The sequence below is a fragment of the Hermetia illucens genome, chromosome 1 (assembly GCF_905115235.1).
Source record: "Hermetia illucens chromosome 1, iHerIll2.2.curated.20191125, whole genome shotgun sequence".
Lineage (NCBI taxonomy): Eukaryota > Metazoa > Arthropoda > Insecta > Diptera > Stratiomyidae > Hermetia > Hermetia illucens.
Window position 1 is genome coordinate 202,243,580 of NC_051849.1, and position 20,620 is coordinate 202,264,199.

The following is a 20,620-nucleotide window of genomic DNA, read 5'->3' on the forward strand; positions in this document are numbered from 1 at the left end:
GGAGGTACTTCTGGAAGATACATTGCTATCGGGAAGCGCACAAAACAAAGTTTCACAGGTCGTGGAGAAATTGCAGCGGGCATGCGATGCCGCTATGCCTCGACGTAGCACTTCCCGAAGACGAAATCCTAATTTTTGGTGGAATTCCGAAATTGAGGAATACCGGAAAAAGTGTCTTAAAGCTAGGAGACGCTCCCAGCGCAGAAGAAACCGACCTGAGTTCGAGGAGCTACACGTGCAATATAAAAATGCGAGGAAAAAATTGCAAGTAGCTATCGCAAGGAGCAAATCCGAACATTTCAAGCGGATGTGTACTGAAGCTGATTCTGACCCATGGGGTGGCGCATATAGGTCGGTGATGTCATCACTAAAAGGCGAGCGCTCCCCACCGATTACTTGCCCAGAGTTGTTGCAGAATGTAGTGAACACTCTATTCCCAGTGGATCTGAATGGTACAAGTCTGCCTGCAGTACAGTTAAATCCCAACGAAGTTCCGATAGTGGAAAATGAGGAGGTTCTAGACGCAGCAAAAAGATTGATTGAAAAAAAGACTCCAGGACCGGATGGAATCCCTAACATTGCCCTGAAGGTAGCCGCCAGGACAGCACCAGGTATGTTTGCCCAAGTTTTTACGGCATGCCTTAGGGAAGGAGAATTCCCCGAGCAATGGAAGGTACAAAAGCTAATACTCATTCCGAAGGCAGGTAAACCATTGGGTGACCCCTCCTCATATAGGCCGATATGTCTGGTCAATACCATTGACAAACTATTTGAACGAGTAATATATAACAGACTGCTCGCTGTTGCGGAAAAGGAAGGAGGCCTTTCCGACAAACAATTCGGATTTCGTAAGGCAAAATCAACTGTCGACGCAATCAGCATGCTGACGGGCTTGGCTCAGGCTGCAATAGAAAAAGGAAAATGCTGTGCAGTAATAACCCTCGACGTAAAAAATGCGTTCAATAGTGCAAAATGGAAAAAAATCATCGAAGCACTCGACAAAATACAGGCCCCGAAGTATATTGTACGCATTGTGGTCGAGTTTCTCCTTGGGAGAAGACTTTACTGCGACTCGGACGATGGGCTAAAAATATTCCCGACAACTTGCGGAGTGCCACAGGGTTCTGTCCTGGGTCCCTTGCTGTGGCTAGTTATGTACGATGGAGTGTTGACTCTACGCCTACCGGACAACGTGACAACTATTGGCTTCGCCGATGATATCGGAATAACAGTGGTTGCAAAGCACCAAGACGAGATCGAGATCTATGCAAATGAAGCGATATGGGAGATCAATTCCTGGTTGAGAGATTCTGGCCTTTCACTTGCCGAGCATAAAACAGAAGTAGTTCTCATTAGCAAGAGAAGAAAGAACACAACTGTGAAAATCAAAGTTGGCGGAAAAACAATTTACTCCCAACCATCGCTCAAATACTTGGGAGTAATTATTGACAGAAGACTCAACTTCAAAAGACACATTGAGTACGCCGCAACTAAAGCGTCTTCCATCGCTACAACGATCTCGAGGATACTACCGAACATTGGTGGGCCAAGACAAAGTCGACGTCTTCTGCTCTCCAGGGTAATCAGCTCCGTGCTACTCTATGCAGCTCCAGTTTGGGCAACCGCTCTGAATAACAAAGTGAACTGCCGAAAATTGGGAATGGCGTATCGGTTAAGTGCACTCCGGGTATGCAGTGCATATCGGACAACATCAGGAGAAGCAGCATATGTACTAGCAGGGATGCTCCCCATATACATCTTGGCGAAGGAAAGTCGGCGACTCTACGACAAAACGTATGCAGCTGGAGAGTCTAGCGCATTTCGACGGCAGCTGGCACGGTGGGAATCTATCGAACGGTGGCAACAGCGATGGGACGAGTCCCATACTGGTCGTTGGACATACCGCATCATTCCGGATATTCGGAGATGGTTTGAACGAAACCATGGGGAATTAAGCTACGATTTAACACAATTCTTAAGTGGACATGGTGGTTATCGTGCTTACTTACATCGATTTGGTCACGACGAATCACTATGCTGCCCAAGATGTGGTAACGTGGCTGAAAATGCGGAGCATGTCATATTTGATTGCCCCAGGTTCACCGCGCACCGAACAAGAATGGAAGCGGTCGCAGACAGGCGTTTAATACCCGAAAACATTGTGGAGTTTATGCTGGAGTCAACGGATACCTGGAACCAGGTTGTAACGGAACTGCAAGCTATTCACCAACAGCTTAGGCAGGAAGAACTACGACGAAAACAAGGAAGGGAGAGAACCATAATGAGCCGCAGTTAAAAGCTGATCCAGCCCCGCGATGTAATACTTGATAGGAGTTCCGTGGGGAGAGTGGAATGAGAAGGAGGTGGTTTTAGTGAGTAGAAGTCTCACATAACTGCGTGGCAGGAGCCAGCAGTAGGTTTTGAAGCTTTCCACCTTCCAACGCCAAAAAAAAAAAAAAAAAAAAAAAAAAAATAGACAGACAGACAGACAGTAAACCGATTTTAATAAGGTTTTGTGTTTACACAAAACCTTAATAAAATGAGACTGTGACAGAAAATTACAGAGTGCGACTGGAAGAACGGCTGGCTCTGATACTACCCAACATTTCGAGTCAGCTCGTAGATGACACCACAACGAAAGCTGACAGCACAAGGAATAATTGGTTAGACGAGGAATGCCAAGAAATGTTCAAGAAGAAAAATAAGGTGTATAGGTAATACATTGAATGAAACACAAGGGCAAACAACGAGAATTGCGACAATTTCAACACAAGAGTGACCCCTACGTCTCGGCAACTCAACGACTCCAAACAATAAGAGCAATGAACGGATACCAACCGTGAAACTCCAGCCTCTAGCTTTGGAAGAAGTAGAATCAGCCATAAAGAGCCAAGAAAATTATAACGCGCCAACTGTTGATAGTATCTCAGCAGAATTTATTAAATAAGGCAGCCAATGGACCAAAAGCCCTATCTACAGCCTGGTCTGCCACATCTGGGATTAAGAGCGAATTCCCTGAAAGTCGTCAAGGAATGTTATCTGTCTTAACAACAAGCTGCCTTACAGGGATGTATTACTATTTTTGTAAACGCTATCAAGAAATCGAAATCAAACGTATTAATATCGGTCCACCGCCGAAAATATCGAATCCCATTTTTAAGTCTGCATCGTTGTAAGCACGGTGCATAGGGAAGCGAGAAATCTTTAAATCGCTGAGTAGAGTGCCAATCTGTCGTACTTCCGGCGGCTACTGCATAAATTTCTGTTGTTTTAGATGTTATCAGGTCAATGTTAGGTAGTGAGCTGTCATCAGTGCGAAGGACATGACAATTTCGTCGAAAGGGGTTTTTTCCTTGAAACATTACAATGGACGTAATGTCATATGGGTAATGAAAGCTGCCATTTTGGGCGCTGACATAACGAGTTGGCACACTGATCCAGTGCAACGGCTTAGTCTTTTCAACCAGCAGGTAGTATTCCTTGCCTTGGTTGGGTGCCTAGAATTAGCGACGTTGTGAGAGATTTCGGAGTTAAGGAACCCGATGAGGCATCGATCAATTGTGAAACACCCCCTCTTTCAGTTGGCGGTGATAGATGCAATCATTTCAGGAGAAAGCACACCAAACGGTGACGGTATCACTGACAATCAATGTGATGGTCTTATTGGAGTCGGTTGAAAGACCAAGATTTTAGTTTGCTGTTCACCCCTTTATGGAGCATTGCTTATATGTAGGGATATCTACGGACACTGCCTGCGGGTTCTGTGAGGAGGAGGACGAAACCTCTATGCACGTCCTGGGACAGTGTCCGGCACTTGTGCAAAGTAGGTCGAGACATCTGGGAGAACACTTAATACCAGATGCAAAGCTGAAACTTCTGGAAGTGGGGAACATACTAAAGTCCCTAACGGTTACAGGCCTGCTTGAGATACTATGATCAACAGGTACACTATAACCAATAAAAGGGGCACAATAGTTCTTCAAGGACGGGGTGCGACTTTCCCTTAACAGAATAATAATAATGTATTATAGTTCGGTTTCATTATATATACTTTCTTCTGCTTGCTGTGCGAATGATGAGCTTACAGCAACGAGACATGTATTTATGACGTATCTAGGAAGCGGAAAGGTGGTAGTATCTCGACCATCACACCGTCTAGGTATTTTGATTGGAACCAACTCGATGTTTTTGTGACAATCCGCGGAAAACCCGATTGACTTTTGACCCTAATGCGAAGATGAACTTCTTAGAACCTCAATAGTGCACATCTTAAATATTTTTAAAACAGGAACATCCTTTAGATTGTAATCTTATATCTTCGCAAGAAAGAAAACGAAATGATTTCTTGCTTCAACCAAAATGTTTCAAGGACTATTTCTTTGATTAATTGATAAGAAGGGAAGCTGAGCCAATTCAGCATGGTGGGTGGATGGATGAAAATATAAGATACTTCTTAAAAATGAGCCGCTTCCTCCAAAAGTAGGAACCGGCAAATCAAAGATGGTTTTCACGTAGAACAGGAGGTCTTTCTAATCTATGGAAATATTAAATCGTTGGAAGTGAAATTAATTCAAGCTTCCAGTGGAATTAAAGGCAAAGAACAGGGAACATTTCGAAGACGAATATAATGGATTAGCATCAGGTTGAATTGAAAGATATTTCATTATTACAGAGCTTACGTGCGAGTTTAATCTCGTGCCAAAATTAACAACAAAGAGCGCTAATTAACAAATCCCAAAGATAAAACGAGTAATCCCAAAAGAATAAGAATATACATGCGAGGAAATAATTATGGCAACGAAAGCCTACACCTACTCCATTATGTTTGCGAGAATCCAAAGGAAGGGAAGAGTTTACGACAGCAAGGATGCTAGTATTGCCAGCTGATGCGCAGAAGTTTGGTGCCTCTATTGAGATGAATGGCAAATTGTGTGTTATGCAAAACGTTGACTTCATGAGTTAAGTAAAATTCTATCAATGGATGGAACTCATTGATAATACGGGGTAACTGGAAGAACAACCAGATTGATTCACACTCCCAGTAAAAGGCGGACGATGCCATTGCTCTAACTTGGAGCGGAGGACGTAGGTGTTGATGAAAGTCTTGAACTTCATCTTGTGACCTTTAAGCTATTTGAAACCTATTATCTCTATGGTGAATAAAAGGGATTAGATTTATTAAAAGAAACTCGAGTGATTGTCTTGGAAGATATTATGGAGATAAAAATAAACCGCCTTTGGGAGAAGATCCTACTTGACACTGGTGGCAGAGAAAAAAGAGAGGGAAAGGAAGTGCTCTGGGATATCAACTGCAAAAAATGGAGTAAATTAGGCAGGTAAAGGAATTATGTATTGAAAAATTAGATATGGGCTATTATTAGATACTTATGCAGGTGATAAAGTCAGAAGGATTGCCTTCGTGTCTGGAAATATTAGTGTATCTGTTTGACTTGTTAATTCGACGTCGTCCTACATATTTCAAGGATCAACTAAACTGAGTTCCAATGACAGCAATTTTTCATATAGTGGAGCATACGGTGGAATGAATATTAATCAAGTAAGCAATGTGTTAAGTGTATCTTCCGCGAAGATGTTATGGAGAATCCACCCAGAGGAGGAAAAACTTATAAACTCAAGAGGACGTTGAAAGAGTATACTTTTAAGGAAGTACGCCATAAATAGGGACATATATGTAGGTAATACGATAAGTAAAAGCTTTAATTCAAGGACCCTCGTGAGTAAGACACTCATTGCAGGTATATATAAAGATAGGTATAAGCACAAGTAATATTAGTTGGCGATAGCAGTATTGAATGTGATATGCGATACTGACACAGCTAAAACCTAGCAGGGTGGTGTGTTTTTAGACAATACAAACGACAAAAATTCTCATACGAATCCTTTTTTGTCCGATTTAATGTTTATTCAAATTTGGATGATACGTAGTACGGCTTTGATCCGCATTGCCCCAACTCCAAGTACAAGATTGAGTCTGCCCAGGAGCTTGGATTTGAAACTGAACTCTCTCCCGTGGTTAACCCACAAATCTATCCTGTGCGAGTAAAAATGGAACACAAACAATTGCCGCGAGTGGGTATGGCTGCTGAGGTGGTTGTTGTGTTTAAGCGTACATTCGAGCCAATCGTGCGGAGGCTAAATTGATGTCAACTCTGAATCCTGCGTCCCACGTTTGGAGTCTGATTTTAGTCATGGCTGTTTGTACTGCCTCAGTAGTTGCAGCCTTGGCATTTATAAGGTTTTCATTATTGCGATATTGACGGTGAATTATAGTCCCAATTCGAATTATAAAAATATTATGAAAAGAAAAACTGTGTGGACGTCTTACATCCCACTAAAAGTTAACAGGAACCAAAATAATACTGCTCGAACTAATTCTATGCTATATTCGCATATTAAGGCTTCGAATCTTTGATCTTTTACCGATGAATGACTTTCAACTGGACAATTCCTTCTGTTGTTGCGATTTCCTTCCTAAAACTTTCCCAACATTACAATTGAAATCCATTCCAGTACAATCCACTTGTCATGGACCTTTGGACATGAGTTCTCGTCAAGCAAATCCCGGGTATATTTGACAGACGCTAAACAATAGCCAAGCAAAAGGGTCAGAGTAAAAATTCCACATTGAGTACAAAATCCAGGAAACGATGAAAATTATGCAATAGGTAGTGAAGAAAGAAATGGGAAAAACAATAGAAGTCAATCAAGGGCAGGAAAAATGTGTGGTAGCTGCACGTAGGTTGGGCTATATCAATCAGGTTTTTATTTAAAGCCAATGAAAAGATTATTTTGTTGGTAGCGGAGGAGTAGATTCAATTCTGAATAGTATAAAAGGCAGAAGGAAGGATATTGGATGGCACTGAAAATTTGCTTGGGAAATCTTTTTCAGTTTTGTAAAAGCAGCGTAGGATACGTTCAACTAGGAAATCGTTGAGGTAAATAGTAACCATCAAAGTTTTTTTTTTCGCACTACATTTATTGCTGGAATTAGCTAATTAATTTCGTCTTTTATCGGTAAGATCTTCAAGTCCCGGTGAATATTAAAGTTTCTGATATATCACGGTGCGAAAGTAATCATTCCCGATATCTAAGACTGCATTTTTTGAATGATTACCATGTTGAGTGTGCGAGCATCACTCTATTGGAAAACGCTACAACTTTTGCAAATGGCGCCAGTTGTCAATTCGGTTTTGACATTTGTGAGGAAAGCGAACGCAGAATACCAATCGACAAGACATGAATCGGTTTACTCCGCAAAAACGCAAAAAAATTGCATCTATTTTCTTGTGCATCAATTCGTCGATGGTATTGGCGCAGCGTGAATTTCGTCGGAGGTTTCCTGGCCGTCCGATACGAACTGGATAAACACTGCGGCATTTATCCATTCGCCTTGAAAAGACTGGGACAATACGAGATGTTCCCAAAGCTGGTCAACTTCGGAGCAGCCATTCTGCTGAGAATATCGCTGCTATTGCCTAACATGTCGGAAAGGAGCTCGGTACATCAACTGGATAACATGCCACGCAATTAGGCATTGGCCGGCAGTCCCTACGCAGAATTTTGGTGGAAGATTTGAAGATGTTCACTTAAAGAGGGTAGACAGTGCATCAGCTGTTAGCTGCTGAGTACCAAACGCGTCTAACCTACGCTCAATCCATCCTGAATCTTAACGAAAAGGAGGACGATTTTTCATTCAAAAATTATCATGGACGGTTAAGTTCATCTGAGTCTTAGCGGTTACTTGAATAAACAAAGTAGTCCTTTCGGAGGCATCGAAAATCCGTGCATCACCCATGAAGAGCCATTACACCCGCTCAAAGTTTCTACGAGTGCTGGAGGAGTCATCGGATCGTTTTTCTTCGAGAATACCGGGGCCAAACACGCGCTACAGAAACATGATTACCGAACTTTTCTTCCTCAACTGGATGAATTGGGACTGGGTTCAACAGGACGGTACAACATTGCTCAAGCGACAACGGATATTCTGAAGGAAGCATTTCCGGGTCGCTTAATCTCTCATTTTAGTGGCTTGGACTGGCCCGCCAGATCACCCGATTTAACCGTCCCAGACTTCTTTTTAGGGCTTATTTTGAAGTCATGGGTTTACGTCAAGAAGCCTCAGACTCTTGAATTCTTAAGGAGAATATTCGCTAGCAATGCGAGAACCTTCTGGAAAGGGTGATGGAAAATGCCATAAAACGGGCCCGCATGGTCAGTATCCCTGGCGGCGGCCACTTGGTTGTTATCATTTTCTTGCCTTGATGGAATAAATTCTAAGGAATTAAAGAAACGAATTTCACAGGTTTTTTTTGTCCTCAATATGTTTCTTCTAAGTAAGCCGTCTGTCTAGGTGCATTTTGAAGTATTCTACATCCTTAGATTGAGGGATAGATACATCATTAAATTTAATTGGGGGACAGCTTGCTTTCTTCAATATGAAGTTGAAATGACTGCGCTTTGTATGGTTGGATTTGCTTCTCCAGTGGACCAGCCATTGCTCAGCCTCGTTTATCTTATTTTTGAAGTCTTTAGATAGAACACTAGAAATCGAATGTGTGTAGAGTATTGCCGTATCCTGAAGGAAGTTAGAAGTAAATAGGCACTAATTTGTGAGCAAGTCTGTAGTATATATCAAGTAAAGCAGAGGGCCGGGGACACTACCTTGGGATACCCCCGATTTAATGTAAGGTTTCCGTGAGATGGAAACTTTTTTTAATAACAAATCTACAGCCAGTGAGACTCGATAATTCAATAGGCATTCTAGATGGCTTTTCTTGATTTTGTAGATGAGGCCTTCATTCCAGATCTTGTCAAATACTTGTGCAATATCAAAAAATACGGCCAAGCAGTACTTTCTACCTTCCAAAGCCCAGCTTATTCTTGGGACTCACCGTTGAATTTGTTCGACAGCTCCATGTGTTCTCCTGATTCCAAACTGGTGAGAAGAAATCATTTCGTTTTCATCCAAGTGTTGTTGTAGCTTGGATATTAGGAGCTTTTCGAATAGCTTTGACAGTGTAAGAAGGAGACGGTCTATAAGAAGCTTGAAGTCTTTACCTTCCTTCGGGATCATCGTTATTTGCGACAATTTCCAACATTTCGGATAGTAACCAAGGTGTAAGGTGCCATTAAATATGTCTGTCAATTGAATGATTTCAGATCCTATCAGCTTTTGGATAATTTTGGCCGTCATAAGATCAAAACTAGGAGCCCTTTTAGGATCAATGTGGTCTTGCGAGAATCTTAAATCTTTGGAAACTTTGAAACCTCATTGGTTGGGGTGTATCTTCCGGAATCGAAAGTGATAGCTCTTCCTCCATTTGCTATGGGTTTGCCTTTCTCGGCATCACTCCATCCCCATGATACGCGCAGGATTGGCATATTGAGCATCTTTACTGCTGTTCAAAGAAAATAATTCGTGGTCGGAAGAGGTGTTGAATTTTCAAGAGCGCTTTCGATCCTTACATTTTTTTTTTCAATGATTTTAGCGGCCTGTTTTCTAGCTCCTGTCAGATACTTCTTCAAATTTGGCCATCTAAACTCTTGCCATTCACACTCCAGCTGTTGCTTTTTTCTTCTGCTATAAGCTGGTCTTATTACTTTTGAATACTTTGGAGGATCTTTGGGAATCTATGTAGATAGGCTGTGGCTGCCAAATCGGCATCTGTCAAACCTTTTGTTTTGTTTCCCTCAGCAAGTAACGCCAAATCACTATGGCAAGTTACATGATTGGGCAGCATGTCCAAATGATAAAGCTTCATCATTAAAATGAGATTTTGTTAATGCAAGCCTTATGCGCATTGCGCCGATTTTACGGCAAACGCGGCGGTCTTTTAAACTGACTTTTTAGCATTTAGTGCTGAAATTCGAGATAACCGGTTTGTTAATAAATCAACCAATATCCATATGTCAAAGGAACGCCAGATCGGCCGAGAACATTCCCGCTATTCGTGAAAGGAGGAGAACCCAAGGCAGTCAGAGCTTCACTGTGGTTAAAAGCGAAGCTTGTCATAACCTTCAACTTGCGAGTTCTACTTCCTGAGATGAGTTTGATGATGAACTTCGCAGCGTTTGAAAAAGGAATCCAATTTTGGCCGCCTTTTTGAATGAACGGGTATTAATGCCCTACATAAAGCCACTCCAATCCACACCCGTCCGTACTTCTTTGAAAACGACGTTGGTGACGCCCTTACCGTCAATGATAAGTATAACAAATCAACGATAAGGATTCTTTTTTCATCCAAGTTAAACGATATGGTCGTGAGTAAACGCCATGATAGACTTTCTGCTTGAATGATTTGAGAGGAGACGCGAATTGGAGAGAAGAGTTTTCTGAAGTTGACAGTCCATGCCAATAAGGGGCAATCGACTGATTCAAAGGCAACAAATTTCAGGTCATTGATGATTGATGGTGAAGTTCCCGGACCTATTCTTTTGTGGAATGTCACGCAGACATTTGAAAGGTATCATGTTTCATACATAATGGAATATATGGGTTCCTCAAGCTTATAACATAAGTTTTTCTATTCTTGTCATTCCATAAGCAAATTTGAAGACTTTTGCATAGAAAAAAGGACTACCAAGTAATTCAGATGGGCCTACGATATGCCAAGTGGAAGACGACAATATGGTTCAGTGGTACATTCTTGATACCGAAGTTTACGACCGGTAAAGATTAGCTGGAGAATCATCTACATTCCCTTCGGAAAATTATCGTAGATATCAAAGCTTTATGCACTGCTGTTGAGGTTACTCATTATTTCGACATCCTACTTGGACATCGTCATGACTTCGGGAAGATCAACAAACGCCATAGAGAAGTGTCTCTTTATCGGATAAAGAAGAGAGTTTTAAATCGCATCAATACTTGATGAAAATCGCGGTGTCAACCACCTTTTCCATCAAATTGTGCGCCGCAATCAAACGCTAATTTTTATCAGCAATCCGGTCGGTTGAAACCTGTGGGCATCCCGGACAAAGTAGCTGAATTTGTAGCTAAACGGAACCTACTTTCATGAAAACCATTATTGTATGTTTGGTGAAATTCTGAAGGCATAATTCACTTTCAGTTCTAAAGGATCAGGCCATTGTTGTAGACCTTTACTCCGCACAACTTGATGATTGAATCCATGCGGTGGTACGCGAAAAAATATATCGCTTTGGTCAACTGGAAGCAAGTGGATTTCTTCCAACATAAGGCGAAACTGCGCACTATTAGACGAACTTCCTCCACCCCGAGCATATAGTCCGATTTGCGCCAGCTGAAGGAAACGCAAAACAGTACGAAAATCTGTAACGCGGGTGGGTTGGTGGTACGGTTAGCGTAATCAATTTTCAAGTCCTTAGGAATCAAGAAGGGCGAATAAGTTTGATCCCGAATCCGTTGTGAGTTTACCCCCCATCTTGGGTATGTGAGAGGTTTAGTGAACTCTGAAGAAATTTTTGAACCTCCGTCACGTGCGGATGCTTTAAAAACCGATGTGGTTATTGCAAAATTAGGACCAATTTGACAGGAAAGATGGAAAGGGCAGTCGCCATGAGATCGGAGGGCTCCATGAGCAGGAGAACGTTCCTCTGCAAAACATTCGGGATTATATATGATGAGTTTGGCAGATGAACCTCGGAAGTAGAAAGCTTTCACAGAAGGGAGCGCTAAAGGTATACAGTGGAAGTAGGCTAAGGTGCTCTCAGCCCTGAAATATCCGATGAAGTTGGTTGGATAGTTGATGATGTATGACAATTAGTTTTGCTAGAATGCCTTCCCACAAAAATTCATTAGTAGCTATAGCGAAAACAATATTTGGTTTGTGGGTCCTCCGTCAACCCATATTACTCAGCTCTTTAGTGCCGTCATCCTTTGGAGCAAGTAAGCTTGTTAGAAAGTCTTCAGCGGGGATAGAAGGAGTCAGTTGGCAGCTATGATACCAACAACTTTCAGAGGACTCAAAATCAGGATTCAGGGCATGTGACACTTCCCCTCCTTTTCCCGCTAACAAGTCCTGAAACTGACTACAATTTAATCATACCTTCCACCTTCGCTTCAAAGGCACTCGTTAAACACCTACTGTAGAGAAAAGGACCTCTTGTCAATATTTAATTAGAAAAACGCGGGAGGGCAAAATTTTGTATCCTAGAAGAAGGCAGTCCTACACTTGACGAAACTCAACACTATGATACTTCTCCAAAGGATAGTATATCGACGAAGACAACAAAACAACCTCAAATACGACCGGCATTTCAGAACAGAAAAGAGTTCTCCTGATGACTACTCTAATGACAACGATTACGAAACTTTGTGAATTTGATAGTCTTTCACCAGAATCTAAGATGTTATCCTGGTGAAAGACCATCAAATTCACAAAGTCCTGGTGAAATTTGGGCACTTCTTGTGGTGTAACCAGATTGTGCTTTGTTTTGGTAGAAAACTAGATAAAAGACCAGGGCAATATATAAAAGAAGGCATAATTTAGGAGTGGCTAAAATAGGACAGTCCCGAGGTTTTTAAAAATATGTCGAAAATACTGGTTTTGAAATGTTCCCTCCGAAAAAATGAAATCTGATTTATCATCAAGAAAATGGGACCAAAATGACACTTGTAACTTCATCATTTTGAAAGCTGTACTTTATAAAGTGTACAAAAATTGTGTCAAACCAACCCGACTAACGGTATTAACCATCATTACGACATTGTAGTAAGTTCATTGGCCAATCATGTTAGATACTTTTGTTTGGTTCCAAAGATCGCTTCATTCATTTAGGTTTTTTCAGATATAACCGTTAACGATAGAACCAAACATAATGCGTTGGAACTCCCCACAGTGTGCCCTGTGACATATCAGATATTCTGAAAACCGAAGGTCACTAGGACGGCAAATATGGTAGTTGCCGTTGTGATATATACATGGTGTCACGGATCCTTCGTTGGAAGGGAACACTTTTACCCAGAATGAATGCGCACGGCTGAGGACTGAAGGGGATGGGGAGATTGCGGTTATTGGACATCTATGTATTAGCGATAACCATATGTTCTTTTGTACCAGCATTTGGCAAACAGAATCCTGCCTGACTCCTGTGACATGAAGGAACGCTTTGTCAGTAACACCAATGCTATTTCTATGTAAGATTTGCGCATGCTTCGTGAAGTTTGACGAACAGATTTTTAAGGAAGCTTGGGATATCCAGCATTGTGGTTAGAGTCCTTGTTTTAGGAAGTGTGAGGAAAGCAATCTACTAAGAACTTCGGCTATTTTCGTCGAGAATTGTCGGCATATTCCAAAGCTTAATTTTTCAACACCAAAATTTAGAAATCACTGATAACTGTTACCGCTAAATAAGCTACGATACTTTGTCCTAGTACTTTACTAGTGAAGTAGGAGTGGGGTGCACGCAAGGACGAACAAAAACGTCCATGACAAACAAGGAATCGAACTCTGCCCAATATGGTCGAGTGATTGATGGTTGATCAGCTAGATGATTGCCCGTCCTATTTCCATGCTTCGACTTCAGATATCGGATTCCCTAAAAATTTGAAATAGGACCGAATTTCAACAGGAAAGCAATTGTAGTGGCAACCTGTTGAGTAACATTCCGTTGAGAATTTAAAAGGCGCAGGCGCGGTTGTTTTTTTGTTCTACTTGTTGAAAGTGAAAAGTCACATCAAAAAGATTTCCATTAAATCTTAGTTGGGATATTACCAAACTATTAAAAAAGACAGAGGATCCTTGAGTGGAATCATATTTCATCAGTGGCTGCGAGTGTAAATCTCATGTTTAGATGGATGTAACTTCTGTAAACATTTTTGCTTCTCAGTTACACTCCTGGATTTGAGCCTTCGCAGAAAGGAGGATATAGCGCCAATTTAAGAACCGACTTTTAATAAATCCCTTATTCCAAGTTTGATGTTTGTATGAAGGCGATTTTCCCTGACATACACCTAGAGTAAACCCTCTTCTATTTTGGTAGAATATATCTACATTCTCATATATATTTTCCCGAAATTTTCTGTTAATCTAGGATGAGTGGAATTTGAAGTGAAACAATCTCTTATTTATTTAAAGCCCTAAACGTATGCCTCAGCCAAAAATTCTTCTAAGAAATTCCATGAGCCACTTAAGGCATCAAGACGAATGTCTACCAGTCAGACAGGTAGGGGATGGGTACGTTTGCACCTAGAGACAACATAATTATCTAAAAGGTGAAGGAGGACCCAGAGGGACTTGATATTTTACAGAATTGATATTTCATCCGGCAACCATTGATTGGAATGGGGCAACAATGGCGCAATCTGTTGACCCAGAAGCTCAACGATGAAAAGCCTACCAGACAACCTATCGAGCTCTTTAATGCTTATATAATTCAGGTACATACATACATGCAGGCAATATCTAGAGAGTATTCAAGTCAAGAAGATGAAAAACGAAAGAAGAAGCCTCAATCTATTACCTTGTAAGACAACGAGCGCCAAGATTGCTGCGAGAAGACGACTGGAAAGGTGGCTTCTGCGCCAAGCTGGTTGTAGTAATCCGGTTTCCATTTTTGAAGATGATGCTGCTGCCGTTGGCGTGTATCTCATTGAATGTTTCGCAACTGCTTATAAACTCCTCACAGGTCGAACGATAGATTCGGATTTAACGATTTTATTTACAACAAAATACGTAAGTGATTGGGAAGAACTGGATTTTTGTATGTTAAAATCTGATTCAGTAACAATGGTACGTTGATTCCAACTTTTTCGTAATCTCGGAAATTATAGCTCAGCATAGACGCGTCTAAGGTCAAACAACTCGATTGAATTGCATAAAAAATTTACATTTGATCACTTGGGTCTGATTACCGGGGAACAGATTCACTCATTTCGCATCCATTACGCGTAGTGACCGTTACAATTATGGAGCGCGTCACTCCCGGACTGACTAAAAATATAGACAATTTTGAAATTTCGCGGAGACACTGCTACTCAACGGGAGCACAATAACATAAACACCACCTACGCTTTGGGGCTTAATCTCTTTGCCAGATAATAGATACTCTATTGGAGAATTTCTCCCCTTCGTGGGCAACGCAATTAGTATGACTAATTCGCGGTCAATTTCGTATAACCCTTCCACGCTTCGTGGACTTTTTGTATCACTTAAACGAATTGCCAAAAGACCGGTCGGTTCACTTCAATTTTCGCCAGGTGAAACGAGCGAAAGATACGCATAAGGTGTATGAGCGATAAAAGTATCTTTTTTTCGTTCTTTGTGTATCTTTTCCGTTTTAAGGGTATCTTTTCGGTTTCTTGAGTTATACCCTATAACCGAGAAGCAGCCTTTAGATGATAGAAAGGACACTGAGTGCTCAGAGCGAAACGCAAGCAAGCAAGCAACAAATAAACAACACAAGACGCAAGGCCGTCCGAACTAAACTGAGAACAAATATCTCCTATCTACTTCCAAACGCACGAAGCAACAGTTTGTACGCGACTGGCTGGCATGTTTTCCTCGAGTTCCCTAGCGGCCCGTCATCGACGTTTTTCCACGTCGTGATCCGCCGTGGCGGCATGCGTTTCGGTCCGTAGGTTATTTGAATGGGTTACGGTCGGCGTCGGGTCGGTAACAGCCCCGTCACAGACAGCTAACAGGGTGTTAACACCGCGGACTGGGAAGGGTGGTGCGTTAGCGAACGGGTCGTTGTGCTGCGTCACGAGACAGACTTGGCTTCACTCGAAACAAGTTACGTAGGGGGGAACCTTTGATAGCTAACAGGTATGGTTGGCGCCCAGTGTGGCCGTTTTTTGTTCTGGCTACTTGTCATTTAGGAAAGTCATTTATATTAAGAAAAATGTGTTTTTCTTGATCTTTCTTATTTTATAAACATTTCAACAGAAATTTCATGATATTCGTCATATCAAAAAGTGGCTGCCAGATGAAAAGAGATACAGAGGAAAATCTTAAATCTAAAACGACCCCTTAAGGCCTTCTTATGTGGGCGACCCCTAAATATTACATTGAAAGTTATGAAGGCAATAAATGAACTCCCTCACAGAGATCACAACAGGGAATCAAGGGTGCAATGATTAGATTTCAGTTTCAAGAAACTGACATTTATCAGTAGCTATTTATTTTTGGAACGACAACGTCATGGTAACTATTGCTAAACTCGGGGCCATTTCCTTGAAAAATATCTTCGTTTTATAGCTTTTTTCTCTCAGAGGGTAACAAACCATTTGTGTTATTTGCCCATCGAATTGCAGAATAGTTGCTTGATATATTTTGGAGTCAAATTTTCTTCATCCCTTAACGTATCCCGCCAGATAGAATGTTCGTTATGATGAATCGAATCGTTTGGAAGCAGCTGACAATATTGGTATGTTTATACTACCCTGACGAGATGCTTTGTTGATATCCAGACAGATTTCCGAATTAAATCAGAGGAAGCCGCTTTCTGTATGCAGGTATCTTTAGAAAAATTATCTCCCATTGAATGACTGTCCTATTTAATGAATTACGCAAATGTATAATGCTTGTTTGGGGCTTCTCTGTCGTTTATGTTTAATTTTCCCAAGACGACCGTCCAAAAATTGCTTTTTGTGGAGACGATAGTGCCCTTCAAAGCTTTTTTCACTTAATTTCGGATGATTCTTGATAGAGTTAGTTGTTTTATGCCATTTCAAATAAATGTTCCAATTGTAAGTGTTAATAGGTGATATACCCACATTGGGCGCCAAATGGGGAATTCCAATTTTAAGTTGACTAACATTTATACAATTATGTTTTTTGGATGATACACTCTCAACATTTGATTTTTCCTGCAACTTCTATGAGAAGATTCAGATACACACGGTTTTATTTTAAGTTATATAACGTATTTATAGCACGCGACCCAGAAATGTGATTAGGATAAAAATAACCTTACGACGAAAATATGCAGCAGGAACAACTGCAGTAGGAACCAAATTACTATTTATCATGGATGCTTTGTTTTCACTAGCATAAACAACAAAGTCAACAGAAACATGCCCCTACCCAATGGTACTCGAACGACATCAAAAAGGAAGTCTGCCATTTTCGTTCAGGCTTGAGACATCTGATCAGACGCTGCTTAAGGAAACATCAGGAAATAATTGCTGAAACTGTTCATACCAATAATTTAAACCGCATTGTAGACGGCGCATCTATTTCGGCAAAGCAAAAAATATTCACCCCGGACATACATAGCCACAACCACAGACGATCGGTCTTCGTCAAACCACTTACAGTCATTGCCAAACTCTAGGCTCATAAATCACGAAATCATCATTCGAGTACTTACCAGAGAGAGCTGTCCAGACGATCGAACTATACAACTATGTTTGAAGTTCTCCATGAAAAATTAAAACTAGCGTTGAATGGACGAGATCCCCAAGTGAGCTCTCTCCCTCTCTCGGTAACTGACTTCTATATTGATTGTAACAATTCCAACGGGAAGGTCACATATTCTTCTCCTTCTTCAGCTATTGCCCCGTTGAGAAACGCGGTATATTCGTCTTGATCAGTTACGTTACTTTGTTTGGGCATATTGCTTTGTCACCATCTAGCTTATCAAGCCATCGTTGTTCCAGTCTTGTGGTTTCCCATTGACATTGATATCTAGACTTGATCTTGACAAATGCGTTTGCATCAGCGCGGATTACGTTTCCATAACATCAAAGATGCCTCTTTTGCCATTTTTCCAGAATCAGTGCAACTTAATATTCACTGCGGATGTTTGCATTTCGGATATGCTTGTGGCATGTTACGTTACTAGCCCAACCTAACATATTTCTCACCTTTATCGCGAGGTGCCATTCATTGCTTTTTAGAATCGGTCAACACTCAGAACGATAGAAGGAGTAGGGAGCACGACATTGCGGTAAATTTTGAATTTGAGAGCTTCTGTGATAACTCGTTTTAAAGAACCCCCGTTGTGGGACGTCACTTCGTCCAGGTTGCACTGCTGTATGAAGCAATTTCATAATGCAGTTCACCATCGGTTGATTGCATTGATCCGAGTTATTTAAATCATTTAGCTCTTGGCAGGGCCTTGCTAATGAAGTGAAGGTACTTGCTTTGTTAGAGTCGGTCTTTAATGAGAGTTATTGCGGGATCATATTGCATCTCCTTTTTCTTCAGCATTCGTCACGTTAACAAGTGGGCTCGGCACGTCTTGATCGATTTCATCATTTGGTTCTATCAAATGTCTGATCTCGATACAATCGCGAGGCTTTTAAATCCCCATCCAGCGTATCAAGCTACCGTTATTTTAGCCGGATTTTTGGTTGCTTACCATCGGCTTAGATGTTCAGACCAATCTTGGCAAGTGAATTCTCATTAGCGCGGTTTTTCCACGATAAGTGCACCTCCATATCGACCGCGGATATCCTCAATTCGGAAGTGATTAAAACGTGTCACGCCTCTAGTCCAATGCAACATCTTCGTCTCCTTACCGCAAGACGCGTTCATTGTTTTTTATAGTCGGCCAACACTCAGAACTATAGAGACGACATTGTGGTAAATTTTAGATTTGAGAGCACGCGCGGTTTTCCATTGGCTGATTGCTTTGATCCGAGATATTTAAATCGCTCAGTTCTGGGCAGTTCACTGCCGTTGACAGTGATTGTGCCTGTTTCAAGGGAATTGGTTGTCAAAAATTCAGTTTTATTCGGATTCAGTCCGAGACCTTGTTGGGTGCTCGCGATCGTTTCTGCTATTAGACGCCTTTATCTGCACAAAGCAGTTATAGAGACGTGATTTGTTGAGTTATGGCTTTTCGAATTCGCGTTAAATTTTTACTTTTTCCAAGTTGGTCCATTAGGACTTTTTTGGGGAGGGTAGATGCCCTTTTGTGCAATTTCTTACGGCTTTTAGATGTGATAATTGTCCATAACGCCCATAAGTTTAGTTGTGTTGCGAACGACTTTGATCGCGCTCGTCGTCGTGGTGTGCACGCGAGGTTCGTAAAATGCCATGGGAGTTCAGTTATTAAATATGTGTGTCAGTTGAATGACTGCAGATCTTGACTACTCTTGGATTATCTTGGCCGTGATAAAGCCGAAAATAGGAGCCTTTGTAGGATCAATGTGATCTTGCGAGAATCTTAAGATTACGGAAACTTTGAAACGATTTGTTTGGAGAATCGAAATTGCTAATTCTTCCTCCGTTAGCCGTGAGTTTGGTTGAAAAAATCCTATTGAGCCTTTTTCAGCATCACTCCCCGCCCAGCTGCCGATTGCCGACCATTGGATAGGTGATACTCGTAGGATTGGCATATTGGGTTTCTTCATCATTTTCCAAAGAGATAATTCATGGTCGGAAAAGGTTTTAGATTTTCAAGACATAGCTTTCGATCCTTACTTACTTGCTTTTCTAAAGCCTTTTGTAGCTCTTTTCTGGCTACTTGCAGATTCTTCTTCGAACTGGATGATTTAAACCGATGCTACTCAGGCCTTCGTTGTTGTTTTTTCTCTCCTATAAGCTGATCTTATTATTATTTTTGAACACTTTGGAGGATCTAAAACTGCACATTGGGACTTCGTTTTTGGGAGCAAGGTAGCTCTGTAAACATTTTGATGAGGAAATATACAGCCTGATCGATTTCAAGGACAAATTTGCTTTTAGAGACACCAAAGCGGATTGGAAATTTCTAAACTGCACAGATATTGAGTTAATTCGATCAAATCTGTATAAAAGGGTATTGGTCTTGATTAAGTTTTCTACAATGATTTGCTCAGAAGTTTACCGCCATTTTTAATTGTGTACACACAAAACCATATTAAAATCGGTTTACTGTCTATCTGCCCGTCCCTCACATGCATTTTTCTCGGAGACAGTTATAGCGATTAACACCAAATTTGGTAGAAAGGTTGGAACTGTGAACGCTCATACATACAGCAATATGCCAAGTGAAATGTGATATGATCTGATCAAAAGTTGAAGAGCGGCGTAGATAGATTGGATTATTAGCCACATTCAGGACAACCAACTGCTCCTCATGGAGCACCAGTTTCAGACCTTCTTTTGAACCGAGTGTTACTCAGATATTAATTATTCGGCATCTCCACGTTCTAGCGAAAATCAGAATATCTACAGAGATGCCTCATAACTTGACAGGTAAGCTCAAAACTGTGTGGAAGTATGTCGTAAGTCGCTGAGCAACCCACTTAACATCCATTGATTTCTGCGAATTGTGGCCTCGCGTGAAATATTCGTTTTTATCAACAGCTCCGTAAAAGAAAACCTGCACCTGAGGTAAGTAGTCGAATCTATGACCAAACGCCACTGAGCCCGGGAAAACGGAACCTGTACCCGGGGTAAGTAGTGGAATCTGTGGCCAAATGCCACTGACTTTTAGCAAAAAATATAGATTTCTGCTGCACAAAACTTGATGCATTAGCTACCCGGCAAATATCCTGGTTTGTTCAATTGGAAGCGGGTACTTTTGAGGGATCTAAGGATAAACCATGCACCGTCAGATACAAAGATCTTAATAAAATTAAACTTCTTTCGTACGAAGATCATAGTCCGCACTTCACTCCGTCCGATTACCATCCAAATCACTCACTTCAAGTATGGACGCAACAAAGACGAATAGGGCAGCCACC

The 20,620-nt window shown here is 41.3% G+C and overlaps 1 protein-coding gene across 5 annotated transcripts in view; it reads right to left on the reverse strand.

Moving 5' to 3' along the window:
* The window catches only part of LOC119648657 (fasciclin-3), a 297,763-nt gene extending 282,283 nt beyond the window's left edge, over positions 1 to 15,480 (reverse strand). For all 5 annotated transcript variants that reach the window (XM_038050470.1, XM_038050454.1, XM_038050446.1 and 2 more), the window contains exon 1: positions 14,464 to 15,480. In XM_038050470.1, coding sequence (XP_037906398.1) covers positions 14,464 to 14,593 — 130 coding nt within the window. In that variant the 5' untranslated portion in view covers positions 14,594 to 15,480. The remainder of the gene's footprint in view (positions 1 to 14,463) is intronic.
* Between the last annotated feature and the right edge of the window lie 5,140 nt (positions 15,481 to 20,620).